This window comes from Centrocercus urophasianus, unplaced genomic scaffold (genome assembly GCF_019232065.1).
Source record: "Centrocercus urophasianus isolate 14NV4802_14NV808 unplaced genomic scaffold, USGS_Curo_1.0 seq_10, whole genome shotgun sequence".
NCBI lineage: Eukaryota > Metazoa > Chordata > Aves > Galliformes > Phasianidae > Centrocercus > Centrocercus urophasianus.
The window spans coordinates 80,923,235-80,938,370 of NW_024884142.1; the positions used below are offsets into that span (position 1 = coordinate 80,923,235).

At 42.1% G+C, this 15,136-nt stretch overlaps 1 protein-coding gene across 15 annotated transcripts in view; it reads right to left on the reverse strand.

Moving 5' to 3' along the window:
• The window catches only part of BICRAL (BICRA like chromatin remodeling complex associated protein), a 113,922-nt gene extending 99,437 nt beyond the window's left edge, over positions 1–14,485 (reverse strand). For 12 of the 15 annotated variants that reach the window (XR_006170767.1, XR_006170778.1, XR_006170772.1 and 9 more), the window contains exon 1: positions 1,939–1,987. Coding sequence is in view for 3 of the 15 variants with exons in the window: in XM_042830067.1 (XP_042686001.1) it covers positions 1,939–1,982 (44 nt within the window). In the remaining 12 variants the exon portion in view is untranslated. Of the gene's footprint in view, positions 1–1,938; positions 1,988–2,358; positions 3,840–13,129; positions 13,838–14,330 lie in introns of those variants that run through there. The other 3 variants (XM_042830067.1, XM_042830076.1, XM_042830084.1) reach the window with 3 other exon arrangements.
• Between the last annotated feature and the right edge of the window lie 651 nt (positions 14,486–15,136).

Genomic DNA, 15,136 nt, shown 5'->3' on the forward strand with positions numbered 1-15,136 from the left:
CCAACATGTCCATTAGCCTAAAGAGCAAAGTGACATAGAGTCTTTTAACTTCAAAACATCTTTATTAATTAAGATGCAATAATAATGTAAAAAAAAAAAATTGAGAAACAGGAGATCCTCGTTGAAAAAAGTTAATCCAAACCATCCCTCCTCTCTCCATCGTCCTAGAAAGTAAAAAGGAAACAAGTTAATATATCAGGTTTAACAGTCTTCTAAAAGCACAGAAACACGTCTCTTATTTGGGAAAAAATATACTGCATTCATGCATTTATCAAGTACATGTTAAAAAGGCAGCATTTGCCAGAGACTTCGTGGTACAATTACATTTACGACAGACAAGTAGCTACATATATTGCAAGCAAAAGAATCATTTTCATAGTAGAAATTTCAAGAATTCAGGAGAAAGATCACTGTATGAGCTCACGAGGTCTGTCACACTTACTTTACTGATACATTATCAAGCGATTTAATAGCAACTTTGCTCACTGGCTTTAAGTCATGAAACACACAATTAAAAAGCGAGAATACTTCATCACCTTAAATAATGGTTTTAATAACAAAGGAATTTTAGAAGGCACTTACCAAAAACCAAAGATGCTGCTGTCCATTCTTCTAGACAGTAGAACAGAACAGTAGACAGCTTACGACAGCAATTGCTGTGAGCACCAGGAAAAATGCTGTAATTTTTCAAATGCTCACATGGATAGAGAGCACTTCATTTTCTGGACCACCTGTGAACTTGTACCAGGATCCTCACAATTCACACTCACAGCTCAGCATTTAATTATCCAATGCAGCCAATTACCATCTTTATGGTAAAGCAGGACGTCTTTTCATTTTTCATAGCTTCAGTCAGTGATCTCACACAGCACACAACGCAGAATGTAACAGTGATCCACTCCAGCCAACACTTTTGCTGTAGCATCCACAGAGTAATCCCTAAATTACGGTAGCCACTGCGATAGCATTTTGCTTTGCTCTCAAGTTCTCATGGGTTTTGCAGGAAGTCTTCGCATAAGAAATGTAGAAAAGCTATTTACTTACTACATGTAACATAGTATTAAAAAAAAAAAATCTTGTATGAAACAGATGCCGCATTTTAATAGCTGTACATGCAATGCCATACTGATTTTTCATAGTTTGAACAAAAGTACCACATAGGAGATGTTTCCTCTCATGTTTTAAATGTATTACAACACATTACCTGTTCTCAAACACTTGATGTAAAAGTCAGTCAAGCAAAGGCAACCTGTCATTTATACAACTGACAGGAATCTTGCAATGCAGTAATCTAGTTGTTGTATTATGAGATACTTATATGGACTATATTACTGCAAAAAGATCTGTAATTCATATTTTAGAAAAAAGCAAAATCCCCAACTTGATTAAAATCAGCACCTCTTGAGCAAAATGGTAACAAATCCTTGTTTGCTGTGGATACATTACAGTACCAGGTAGCATTCTAATATTTTCATGCAAACACAAGTTACTAGTAGATATTAAGGAGTTTTGTTTTTTAAGAAAATTACATAATCTTACTTTTCTCTTTAAAATACAAACACTGTCAACAAATTTTCCAGCTCCACCACTCCAAAAGCTAAAATTCCTTTTTTTTTTAAACCCCCCCAAAAAAGTTCTCTGCAATGAAGTCTGTAACAACATCCCTACTACTGTGCTTCTGCAATGACCCTGTATTACCATTAACTGAAAAGAGACTTCAGCTTCCACGCCCACTCTTTCCTTAGCTGCTCTTGAGAATAATGCCAACAAGTGGAGTGTCATCTAGCACGAAGTGGGACTGAAGGTCATCTTACACATACATCTCCAAGCACAGCTTCATTTCATTTCAACACAGCATAGCTACTCATCTTATTTGCAAATCACCTAGTGTTGATATGATACCCAACCTTTCTGAGGAATTGCACAGGCAAAACTTACCCAATAAGATCAAGGAGACAGGATTCATCATCATCATCATCCATGACAACTAGAAGGAAAAGGAAGAGGATATATATTCAGCAAACACCAGAGAACATATTATTTTCAACAGCAAAAATATTTTACAATATCTCAATAGTTTTTATCAAACAGTTTATGTGAGTTGACAGACATTTATTATTGCCAGAATTCTTAAGTATTAACAAGCATATTCTACAGAGACCTACACAAATTCACTAAGTTCGTCTCAAAACCAAATTCAGCCACACGTCATGATCTACAAAACTCCATACAATACCATTATTAGGGTTTTTTCATTTTATTGCTGTTGTTTCTTTTTTCTTCATAATGCTCAGCTACAGCTAGTCACAATACACCCAATTTCAGTTTCTCCTTAACAGCACTCAAGAGTGTACTTACATGAACTTGCAATTAATAGTACAGAGTTCTGAGAATCCCTTTAAAAACAGGTGGGCAATTCATTTGCATTAGCCAAACTGAATGTAGGCATCCACTGGGCACAGAGCATTTTTACTCTGACAGCATCCCAGTCACCAACTCTTGTACTCGCTGATTACTCAGATTAGTACTACCTGTAACAAATATGCTCCCTCATTTTTTCCTGATTGCTGTTCCTTTGAAGCTTCCATCTGCACGACCCTGGCTCTCCCATTTACTGTGACTCTCCAAATCTCATCAAAGACTGTAACACCTTCTCTACTTCCTGTCGGTAACTCCCACAATCTCTTTATCTTCCCTTACTCCCTGCAGAGATCCCAGCTAATCAACTGATGATAGCATCTCCTATACCTCTTTACATCTCGGCATCCATTCCGTTATCCAACATCATCCACACAATATCATATAATCAAATCAAACCGATTCCTGCCATGCCTGTGTTTTTCTCAGCTCCCCTTAAAATTCTGCCACCATATTTAACACTGAAATTTATAATTCTAGTTAGATTAAAATAAATTGAAGCCAATCTCTTATGTCGAAACAGAAATTTACTCCCCCCCACCAGCTCTACACACATCATTCTGTGGGCTCTCATGACTGTTCACAGTGATTGAAATGAAGGGACCTGTCTCACAGGAGGCTGAAAGCACTGGGACTGTTCCATCAGAAGAACAGAAGGCTCGGGGGCGATCTTAGCAATGGGTAGAAATGCCTGACGGAAGGACATAAGGAAGACAGCCAAATTTCTGTCAGTGGTATCCAGTAAAAGAGGCAAGGGATGCAACATGTTTCTGTTTAAACTTAAGAAAAAAGTTATTTTCTTGTGAGGTTGTCAAACAGTGGTGCAGGCTGCCCAGTGAGGCTGTGGAGTATTTGCCTCAGAACAAATACAACCCTGCTGATGCAGCCCTGGGCAGCCTGCCTTGGCTGGCACTCTTGCCAGCAGGGCATTGGACAAGGCATTCCCAGAGGTCCTTTCCACCTCAACTGCCCCAATTCTGTTATCTCTTTCTACACCTCAGTGATTTTGAAGCTAGCTTCTAGCTCATACTAACAGAAAATACCCCAGCCCTTACATCATGCAGCCCCATGCTTATTGACTGACAGCATGCAGCAGAGGATCGGTCATGGCAAGGATGCCTCGCTATCTCTGCTCCAACAGAACAGGAAAGCAGACCGTGCCCACAGCCAACTACTTGAAACATTAGAGAAAAATCAGCATTCATGAGCTGACTCTGCATTTTAAGGAAAATACTCTCACCCATGATTCAGTGTCACATCTGCTGGCTGCTGCAAAACAGCAGCATAAACGCTGGTCTTGCAACTGAATGCTAAGCAAATTACAAGACATTTTATAATGTGGCCAAATTTAAATGCAGATGTGCATTAGTAAGAACAAATCAGTAAGTGATTAGCATTTTGCTTTAATGGCACTGTTAACACTTCTTACAGGAAGCTATTTCCTTATGCAGCATGTACAGCTCTCAAAAGCAGGTTCCAAAGAATCCTAGCTAAACGAAGGGAGAAGGAGAAAAAAATAAAAAATAAAAACAGGATTTTTTTTCACACTGCACGCCTACTTTTAAAAATCCCATTCCATATCACTATGGTAACACTAACACTACTACTTGAAATCAGCAAAACTCCTTCACTTCACCAAACCAAACATTCTCTGCGAACATACAGTAAAGGCTTATCATTGTGGGAAGCCCAAGCAATCACACAGAACTTTGTTGAACTGCTATTCCAATGGGTATTATAACTACTAACACAAATGAGATGTATTTGCTAAGTTCACCAAACTCTGGAAAACTCACATTTATAAAAATTGCAAGAGGAAAAAACATACAAGAAAATGACAAGGAGAAAAAAATCTTAACAGTAATACATACTTTCTACCCTTCAGCCCTACTGCTAAGCATATAGCTCACCTGATCAGAAAAATGTACTGCTGTTTTTCCTCACTCAGTACACAAGAAAAATCTACCCAACTTACTGCAAGCTCCTACCAGTCTACAAGACAATAAAGACAAAAATGAAGAAAACAGACACATTTTTGTAAACTCCATGATTAACAACCAGTCCTCCCAGAAGCACACCTATCATGTTCTAACAAAATTCTTGCCATCACTCAGAAGATTTCTTACAGCAGCATTCAGTTGAAGAGGCTGCTGCACTCTCAACACCTTGAAAACCACAAATAAACAAAAAAAAATACATCACTATCATCTCAACATCCCCCCAGCAAGGGCTGTGTAACACCACATTGATGTGATACAGGATGGCAGCGTGTCTGTGAAATACCACAGGACCAACATGCAGATGGAACTTCACTCACAGGTACGTGGTCTGTGAGGGACAAGTCAAGCTCATAACCAAGCCACACGAGCTCACCACCTATTTAGAATAAATTCTGTTTGCATTTCACGCTGTGTACCCAAGGTCTACCTAAACCACATAACTGTACATTTAATTCTTTTTAACTGATGCCAATTTTCAACGACGATTTGTGTTCTGCTAATTTCAGGACAGCAACACAACAGGTGCACAATCAAAGTAAATTATTGTACAGCCATCCCTTTGGTCTTTATTTAGAAGAGGGCCACTTGAGCAACACGTGATCTTGACAAAAATCATCATTTAAAAGTGTTACCAGCCTACCCAGTGAAATTTCCTTGATGTGCTTTTTACAGCGTAAACAGTAGAAAAAGCTTATTGCTTTTTCTTTCCAACTATCCTTTTTGTCTTTTTATACCCAAGATACACAAATTCAGTGTGTAACTAGTGCTCATCAGTATTTGTTAACACGGTGGACAAAATTACTGATGTATGAAATGTGTACAACCCACACTACCAAGACAGCATGAAAATATAACACAGTGAGTGAGAACTAAAGGTTGAGAGCTGCACAGCCCAGACCAGCAGCCTGCCAAGCTCCATGTGTGTAACCCAAGGGACACATTAGAGGAAAACATCAGAAAACCTCAGCAGTCCAAGCATCTAATTTATAAATAAACATACATATACTGGGAGTGATTGACAACGTGTGGAGACCATTGGCACAGGGTCATTTCTAGCTTTGGGTCAGCTGGCTGGGGCCTTATGCCACGGGCAGGGGCATGAGGTTTGGCAGGGCCTAGCAGGGTGCCCCAGTGAGAGAGACAGCAGGGGAAAACGTCAGCACAGCCTCATGAGCAGCTGCCAGACGGTACCCTAACATAGATCATAATCATCAGTACAGTTCAACAGTGTATTCTAATGTAAACACTCAGTTTTCCAAACTGAGCCCTGCCAGTGCATCCAACTGATTTACCATGTGCAAATCCTACCTGAGTCACTACCCAATTGATACTCCCTGAAACATGCCTCATGGTGCCTAGAGAAGGCAACTTGCCTATTTGTAGGTACATCCCTACTAATTGCTAGAAAATAACCAGGCTGCTCTTTATTGCACGCTCCCAAACAGATTATAAGAGAGAGCAAAAAAACCATCATGGTGGCAAGGAACTACCAGCCACGCAGGCCAATCCTTTGAGGAACTGTAACCCAGCAGCCTGAAAACCTCCATCCTCCTTCCAATAGTCCAAGCTAACTGCAGAACAGACCAACACCGAGCCCTCCTGTGCACCTTCCCCACATCAGCTCCAGGCTTTGAACTGGCACATAAAATTGATCTGATCAAATACACTGATCTGTTTCAGTCTGAATGAGCTTCTTGGCCTGGTTTTGACTTGCCACAGAGCAACCAGAGCACTTGTGAGGCCCAACCTGAAATACTGCGTTCAGTTTTGAACTCTCACTCTAAGACAAACTCAGCAGCTCAGCAGCGTGCAAACAACACTGGGAAGCACCTAGAGCACAGCACTAGGGAAGTTTGAGGGGAGCATGTTTCCTTAGTCTGGATATCAGGAGGCTAAAGCAGGCACTAACTGCAGTCTTCCAGTTACCTTTGGCAAGAGCCAATGCCTGCAACATTGAAAGCTCAACTGGAAATGAGAAAAAAAGTTCATGAACAAGAAGGTTCAAGCACACCACCTGTGGAATGATCGTCTTTGCCTATATTTCAAGTCACGTGAATCTGACTTCAAAGCTAGCTCTGCTTACAGCAGAGAACTGGACCAGGTAACCTCTTAAGTGGTTCTTTATGATTTCATTACAAACTTCATACAAAATTTCACATCTGACGCAGTAAAATATTATTTTCGGGTCTTCTAAAAACCCAATAGTGGCTACTAATGAAAGGCAATGCTTAGAGCAGTAATTCTCAAAAATGTGGTAAGGACAACACTAAAGCTTGGTAAGTAAGTGCATTTATATGTAAACTCACAACTTCCATGCAACTACACAGTAACAGTTCCTGATTGGCAGCATGAATCTGAGACTCAGCAGGAGCTCTTGGAAATCAATGTTTTAAACAAAGCAATGACTTCAGTAGTTACAGTGGAAAAAAAGTCACATGAAGAAGATCACAGCAGCATTAAGACTGATTCTACATTATTTGCAGGGACGAAACACCCAGAGTTTAAGTCCTTCCCTGACTCAAACTTTCACCACAAATGCCAAGCATGGTGCCATTTTTACTCAGCATGCTTCTAAAGTAGGAAAAAAAAAAAAAAAAGATGCCATTTAACCACGTATCAGGTAATGTGCACCATCTATTCAGCATTCACTTCAGCTTGCTGTGGTGCTGAGACTACCACCTTGAACCCACTGCTGGTTATCATGCAGACTCCTCACACACCAGCCCCTGCGCACACTGAAGAAAACCAGGGCTGCAGAACCTCGCCTACATTCTCTAGTGTAACAACACAAACCAAACCCTCAGCTAGTTAATACAGCCTCGTTCCTTGCAAATGGAATAGTTTCAGATTGTTCAGAATATTTTCTTCACTAAGCAAGCATGTTAACCAGTTTAAAAGCTGTTCATCACATCCGTCTCTTCACTTTCAAGATGTTGACTTCTACTCAGAAGATGAAAAACAACACCTATTCTGAGGTACTTCCACTTCCCCTCGGTCAGTGTCAAAATTACGAGCACCAGAATGATGACACATCAGTCAATAAAAGAGTGTAAATATTTCTTCTAAGTGATGGCAAATAAAAAACTCCCTAATTTTACTCAGGCAAAAACGCAGAAGACAACTATTGAAAAGTTTTTTTCGTTATTCTAAGACCAAAAAAAAAAGAAAATGAACTTTTAAAGTGTACTTGGTAAAATAAAAGGGCTCAGTTACTCTCCTACAAACCACACTGTGCTCGTATTCTATGATGTAAAATATTTCTCACGTCTTCTCTTCTAGAGTAATCCATGAAAAGCAACTATTGCGCAGTTGCAATATATATATATATACACACTATACTTCATATATATACACTATACATATATATACACTATATACATATATGTACATACACATATTCATATACACTATACTTCAAAGAGTTCACAAAGGACAAAATTTGGGACCCTAACCTAGCAACACAATGCATTTTGCAAGTGTGAATTATTTTCTGTACTGAAAATCTTTTTCTGTATTGAAAATCTTCATCTTGTGAGATGAACTTACAGTGCTTGAAATTAGCTGTGGAATTCTGAATTTAAAGTATCAGTACTCTCAACAGCTTTCTGTATGTGACAGTATGGAAGGAAATCTGCAATTTCAAACAGAAGAACAATGCGAAACCTCCCTCTGTGCTAAAACTACACCACAAAAATGGGAACTACTCGGGACTCAGATAAAAGACAACCATCACAATGCACGAGCACTACCTAATATGAAATATGTAACCCATGAAAAAATATGCATCTTCACAGTTTCTGAGATTTGGTAGGTGATGAACATCTGAAAGGACAAGTAGAGTCTATATATAATAGTTACATACCAGTTCCACATAAAGAAGGACAAATAAAAAACATACACTAGAGCTCAGACAGCCTACAATAAGCTGCTCATTCATCCCTTAAATTTCATTTCCCATAAACATACCATAAAAAATTAGTCTCAATTTGAGTTTGGCTTTAAGGTATGAAGCTTCCAAAAACTATAGTGATATTTTATTTATAAAAAATAGAAACGTTCACTTCAGTTATTAATAGCACATATGATAAGGAAAGTTAATCCAGCCACAGTCAAGCAGTCTATTTGTGAATCCTCAGCGCAGATCTCTAAAATCTCGTTTCCCTTGGATACACAAGTTCAGAATTGAATTCTTTATTTATTCAATACAATATTTTCCTACAAGCTTGTCATGGCAACACCATATCCTGACAATATTTTAATCTGAGAGCTTTCATCCTCAAAATCCCACAGAGAAAACCCAGAATAACTCATAACCTAGAGCTCAGGATGCTCACTGAGCCCATTGGATTCACAGGGTTGAACGCCCAGCTCAGCCCACTTCCCCTGCAAAGACCTTCCTATCACCGTGCCATTGCCTGTTTTGGGCTCTATCTTCTAAGCTCTCCATCACACACAGTTCTTCAGGAACCTCAACACTCCTAAAACATTTTGAAACTACATCAGGAATCAATCATTCTTCAATTTATTGCTTAATTTAATACTTTTCAATGCCATTCTAGAACATATTGATTTTAAAAACAAAAAACTATGGTATATCTTACTACAGGTGTGATACAACCAAGATACTACCAGTTGACAATGCATTGCTGCCCATAATTGAAAGCTGAACAAAGCTTCCTGTTCTTTTCACTCAATAGGTTTGGGAAATTAACTGAAATTTGAATGATGAACTGGCACCTGTAACAAACCCAGCAGAGCACTTCATAACACTGCCCCAAACACCACACTGATCACATTGCCAATCTTGCCCTTGTCAAAGCCAAGGGAGATTCTACCACCTATCTACCAACCTACCAAGACTTTCTGGTAGACAACGTCTCAACAAACTCCAGCTTCAATATCAGGACTTAAAATTCCACATCCAGTTCAAATTCACAGAAATGTTGAGTTCCATCCAAGAGAAGGCAACACATCAGCCCCTATCACAACAATCAGTGAAGCTGACTTCATTTGGAGTGCATTAATGAACTCCTATCTCCACCCTTCCATAATACTACTTAATAGAATAGAAATGCTTTTGTATCAAGTTTTGACAGAGATTTGCCCATTCTTTCTTTCCCTTTTGGTGAACACTCCCTCAGTCAAAAGGAAAATCAGAAGAAGCTCTGCAAGTAAAGAAGTTAAAAGAATAAAACTGACAGTCCATATGTGCTGGTTAATAGTTACTTTTTATTTTTTTCCCCAACAAATATTCTTCAACCATTCTCCATTAAAACAGAGACACAGCAGATAGTTTTTCCACAATGAAAAAACAGGTAAAAGAACGTTAGAAAATAGAGATTGCGAGTTCATTTAATTATGAGATTTTCTTGAAAAAAATATCACTTAAGGTCCCAGTGTTCACACTCCCATATTGATACAAGGGCTTTACCAACACTGTTGCTGTCAGCTTTCCAACTCAAGCAGTTGCAGGTTGCAATGCACATCAGTACAGTTTATGAATTTTGCAGATTTTCCTCTACTGTAAGAAAACAAAGCACACTTGTTTCTGTAGACAATCTGCATGCCTGTTCTGTGTAGATTATGTCACTATAAAAAAAACTCTGCAAGCAGAAGTGGAGTCTATTCCAACAGAACTACTAAAATAAATTATCCCAGCTGTCTGGACAGAATGAACTACAGCATCAGAAAAGCAATTATACCTGAACTGTATCTATTACTTAGGGATGCCACACTTTTGCTCTCCCACTGCTACATGTACATTAAAAAGCACTACCCATTAGACTTACTGTAAGTCTAACACAGCGTGAAAAGACACAATCAGTGACCATTAGAGCCACATTATGCATAAAACATAACTGCAGGCTTTTTGCTGAAATTGATGTGGAGTTACACTAGCAGAACTCTGACTTACGTAGCAGGCAATGCCCAATCAGAATAACAATGCGCTCGCACCTACCAAGATCTTCAACTCGGGACTGTGCACTTACCTACATTTCTAAGTTTTGTGGGCAAAAAAGGGTTTTTGAAGGAAATGCAGCTAATACTAGTACAGCTGGCTTGGTTCTTCTGCTTGTATTTCACCCCCTTCCCAGAGTAATAAAACTAAATATATAAACTATACTGGAGAAGAAAAAAAAAAAAAAAAAGAAAGAAAAGAAAAGAAAAAAAAAGACACTTTGGCAGGGTGGGAGGACAGGAAAAATTAACTTCTGTGAAGATCACCTAATTAGTCAGATAGAGCACAACCACTTCTGTCAAAAGTACACAGCAGTGACCGCACCTAAGACCACAAACATGCTTCCTATTTTCAACTCAAGAACACTCTAATATCATACTGTGCAAGTGCTCATACTGCAGCCACAGTAAAAACACATCTAGTATGTATCAGCAGCATACTAGTGAACAAGCCACCGTGCACAACTGGACCAGGCTAGTAACACCATGAGCTCCTGCACTCCTCAATCAACACCAGCAAGCTGAGAAGGACACAAAGTACTACTTGAAACAAAACAAAGCTTTTCATCTCAGATCTGGACAAAGAAGCATAGTAGGTATACAGAAATATACTACACCTATTCATTTTAGGTACACCTAATTTCTAGCTCACAAAGATTTCAACTTAAGCATATGTTTAACTTTAATGGAAGCACGCTGGTGCAGCATGTGTATATGCAAGATCCCTTTCACACTGGAAAAATACTCATCGTTTTATCAGATTTCCTCATTAGTTTAAAAAATTTATGAAAAACACAGACAAAATCAGCAAATCCCTAGTACTTACTACAAGACCTTTACTGCATAAAAATATATTTGCACTAAAGAAAAAAAAAATAGAATCATTTCTATCTTACTCCCAAGGCTGTTAGCAAAGATGCAAAGTAATTGATTCAAGGAAAGGTCAGTGTCATGTATTAAAGATTTCTGAAATAATGAGAGAATACTACACTCCACACATACATTTTAAAGTAATTTATTAAGAGTTTTGGCAGGCAGATCACTAAAAAACTGAGACTTCAACAAAGCTGTACCCAAGACTTCAGAAGGGAGTTTATACACAGATAACTTCTTTCCAGAGTATTTCAAGCAATAGCAATGTGCGTTTCACTAGAAATGCAATGTAATACCCTCCAGGACCAACATGCGAAGGATTTAACCTCAAATGAAAAAATCCTCCCACTTCCTCCAGAAGTGAGCAAGAGGCATGGGAAGCCCTTTTAAAATAACGTTTAGAAAACCATTTAAGAAGTGAGCATTCCACCCACCTTAGTGGGCTCAGCATGAGTTGGTCTGGTAGCATCCCTGCTATTCCTGGATGCAGATGTTGCTGTTAAACACGAGCACCAACCACATCACACAGTCAGGACATTCGAAAAAAAGGAACAATAACTACTTCGGATGAATTAGGCCTTAAGGCCACCAAAAATGAAACACTGTTATCAAGGGAGCCAGTTGTTTACCCACACACCAAGTAGTTACTTGCACTTGAATTGTTGCAAACATTTTAACAAGTATTAAAGGCGCTCTACCAATGATTACTTCGCCTCACATGCTGCAATTAAGTACCTAACAAAGGCGAATTTCCCCTTTAAATGTATCTCATAATTTTGGCTCAACAGAACCGAATGCTCTTTCAAACCCTTTTTCCCTGTAAGCCCTGAACACACCTCGTGCCAAGAAACACGCTTTCGATAGGTACAAAAGGCAGCTATGAGGTGATGTTTGGAGCAGACCTCTGAGATGAGAGACATGGGTGACAGAGAAGACGGGGGCTGCCCGCAGGAGCCCTCCTTTGTGCCCCATGGGCACACAACAGCCAACACTCCCTCGCCTCTCCCCCACAGCGCACAGAGGGAGCCTCGTATACCGCTTTCTCAAGCGGAGGAGAAAACCCGCGTCCGGGATACTTCGTGGGGGGCTCCTGTCTGCCCGGGAAGACAACGCTTCCTACACAGACGGCCGACACAAGCGCGGCGGCAACGCCCCAACCGGCTCAACGACAGCAACGAGGGCCTTAAAATGGCGCCCGTGGGGGAGGAGAATCACCGCGAAACTGCGCAACAAACGCTGGCAGGAAGCCAGACAGCGCCATCTTCCCGGCTCTGCCCCACTCCCCCTCGCAGGCACAGCCGCTCGGCACAGGCTGGCAGCGGTGCCCGGCCGCAGCTCCGGCGGCCCTCTGCCCCTCGGCTCGGCGTTAGCGAGCCTGGAGCTGTGCAGGGAGCTGGGAAACAGAATAGGCCTCAGCACCTCCTTCCTTCTCCCGCTGTTATTTAATAGTAATTCCGAATACGTTTAAACGTTCGCCATACGGCTCTGCCGCGCTCTTATATTAATGCGTTACGGCGTTATTATCCGTGAGAGAACGCTGCAGCTGATAGCAGGAGCGCGTGAGGAGCAGAGGCACTGCTGCACCCATCGCCCAGCTCCTCTCCGCGTCCGCCAAAGGTGGTTTTATCCACGAGCACAAAGTATTTACAAAAGCACTGCTGCTCCTAAGGAAAACGGTCCCGATCGCACAAATAAACGCATCTGCCCAGAAGGAAAAAAAGGGCGGCTAGCTCCAGAAATAGACGGTTTATTGTTAGATTTTAAAAGACACAGTACAATATTCTCTCCCTGAAAAGAAAAATAATAATAAAATAAAAAATAAAAATAGTAATAAATTGTGAAAAGACGACACCGCGGAGGGCAGCCCCAGCAGGACCTACCGCCCAGGGCTCCGCGCACCCCCAAAAAGCGCCGTGTCCATCGCGGCTGGCAGCGGCAGGTACCGAGCGGGTCGGAGGAAACGGCAAAGCAAGCACCGAACGAATCGAATCGAATCTAGTGGCGGCACCGAAAGCGAGGAAACGAGCGAAAAATAAATCCCCAGAAGGCGCAAAGCTGAGCCACGAGCTGCGAGAAGTGACGGGATTAGGGTGGCGGCGAGCGGCCGGGCAGAGGGACGCATCGAGCCGGGAGGGAAAAAGGGAAAAAAGGAGAGAAAAATCCTTCCCGGCGCCGCGGCCGGCAGCGAGACGGCGCGTCTCCATTTTCCCGAGCAGGAGGAAGAACCGAGTGTTTCACAGACCACAGAGCTTTAGAGAAAAGCAAAGAAACGAGGGGGGAAAAAAAGAGGGAGGAGATTTGAAAAGATTATTTTTCTTTCTCCCTCACACACTCTCTCCATCCCCTCTCTCCCTCACTCTCTCTCTCACACACTCACACACACACACTCTCCCTCCTCTCCTTTTCCATCCCTCTCTCGATGGCCATCAAGGGGGCGGAAAATAAAAAAAAAAAAAGACAACAACAACAACTAATTTTAAACCGGCTCAATCAATGAGTCATTAAAAGAGATTTTTCTTCCCTCCTCTCCTGCATTTGCATGGCATCAGCAAGAAAAAAAAAAAAAAAACCCACCCCAAACCTCTCCCCTCTCCGCAGCTATCAGCCTGGACCTGAAACCTTATCTCCCTCAACCTCCCCCCGCGCCTTTATTTTAAGAAACAACTTTTTTTTTTTTTCTTTTTTTTTTTTTTTTTTTCTCCTAAGTGCCCTCGGCAGCCGCCGCCGCCAGCCTCGCCGAAAACAGAGATATATGGTTCATTTCCATGTGAATCCACATCTGCCCGAACAACAGCCGCACCACGCATCCCTCTTCTTCCTCCCGGCCCCTCTGCTCGCTCTCTCCCGATATATATTTATATACATAGCCCCAGAGCCAATAGCTCTCTGGGCTGAAACCTAATATCCTGGTTTTGGCAACTCCTGGCTGTTAATTTGCTCCTCTTTCTTTTCTGTCTGTCTGGAGATAGATTTCCCCCCTCTCTTTTCCCTCCCCGAAGGAAGGGAGGAAGGAGGTTGTGTGTTTTTTTTTTCCTTGAAATTTTTATCACAAAATTATAATACACTCAAAGGGAAACTCACCGTCATGAAAAAGCAGTGCCTTGTCAACGGGGTTTCTTCGCCATCACATCAGGGGCTGGCAGTGTAAGAGAGAGAGAGGGAGAGCGAGAGAGCGAGCGAGGGAGGGGGGAGCGAGAGAGGGGGAAAGAGAAAGAGAGCGCGAGGAGAGCGGAGCCGCGCCGAGCACAGCCGCGCACACCGCGCCGCGCTGCGCCGCCCGGCCCGGGCCGCCGCTCCGCTCCGCCGCCAGACAATGCCGCACCGGCGCGGCGGCACACGCAGCCGCCGGGCGGGCATGGTGACTGCTCCGCCGCTCGGCCCGCCGCACGGCAGGCCCTTTAAAAACTTTCGCCGGCTTTCTCCCCTCCACCCCCTCAAGGAACCCGTAGGTCTGGTAGTGTGTACGAGCCTGGGCTGCTTGCTTTCGGTTACGATTTGGGGGGTCTTTTGGGGCACGGAAAATTGGGGGCGGGAAAAAAAAAAAAAAAAAAAAAAAAAAAAAAGTTCCCTCTGAACCCAGCGTGGACGTTAAGAACTTGGGTGATGTCTGTACTGAGTTTGTAGCAGCGCTGCCAGGGGCAGAGACCACCCCAAAATGAAAGGCGGGGTCACCTTGGAAAAACCAGGATCTGCCCCCGTTCCAGGCTGCAGCCGTACTTCAGGTGTGTCCTGTCACCACCCGCGCCTGGAACAAAGGACGCCGGCTCCGGTAGCTAGGAAAGTTTCGGGTAACTTCCAAGTGGGAGTTCGGAGTTACAGCTCACGGCTCTGACCCCCGCTGCTGCAGCTCTGCAGTCTGCTTTAGTTTCAGACATTAATCACGTCGT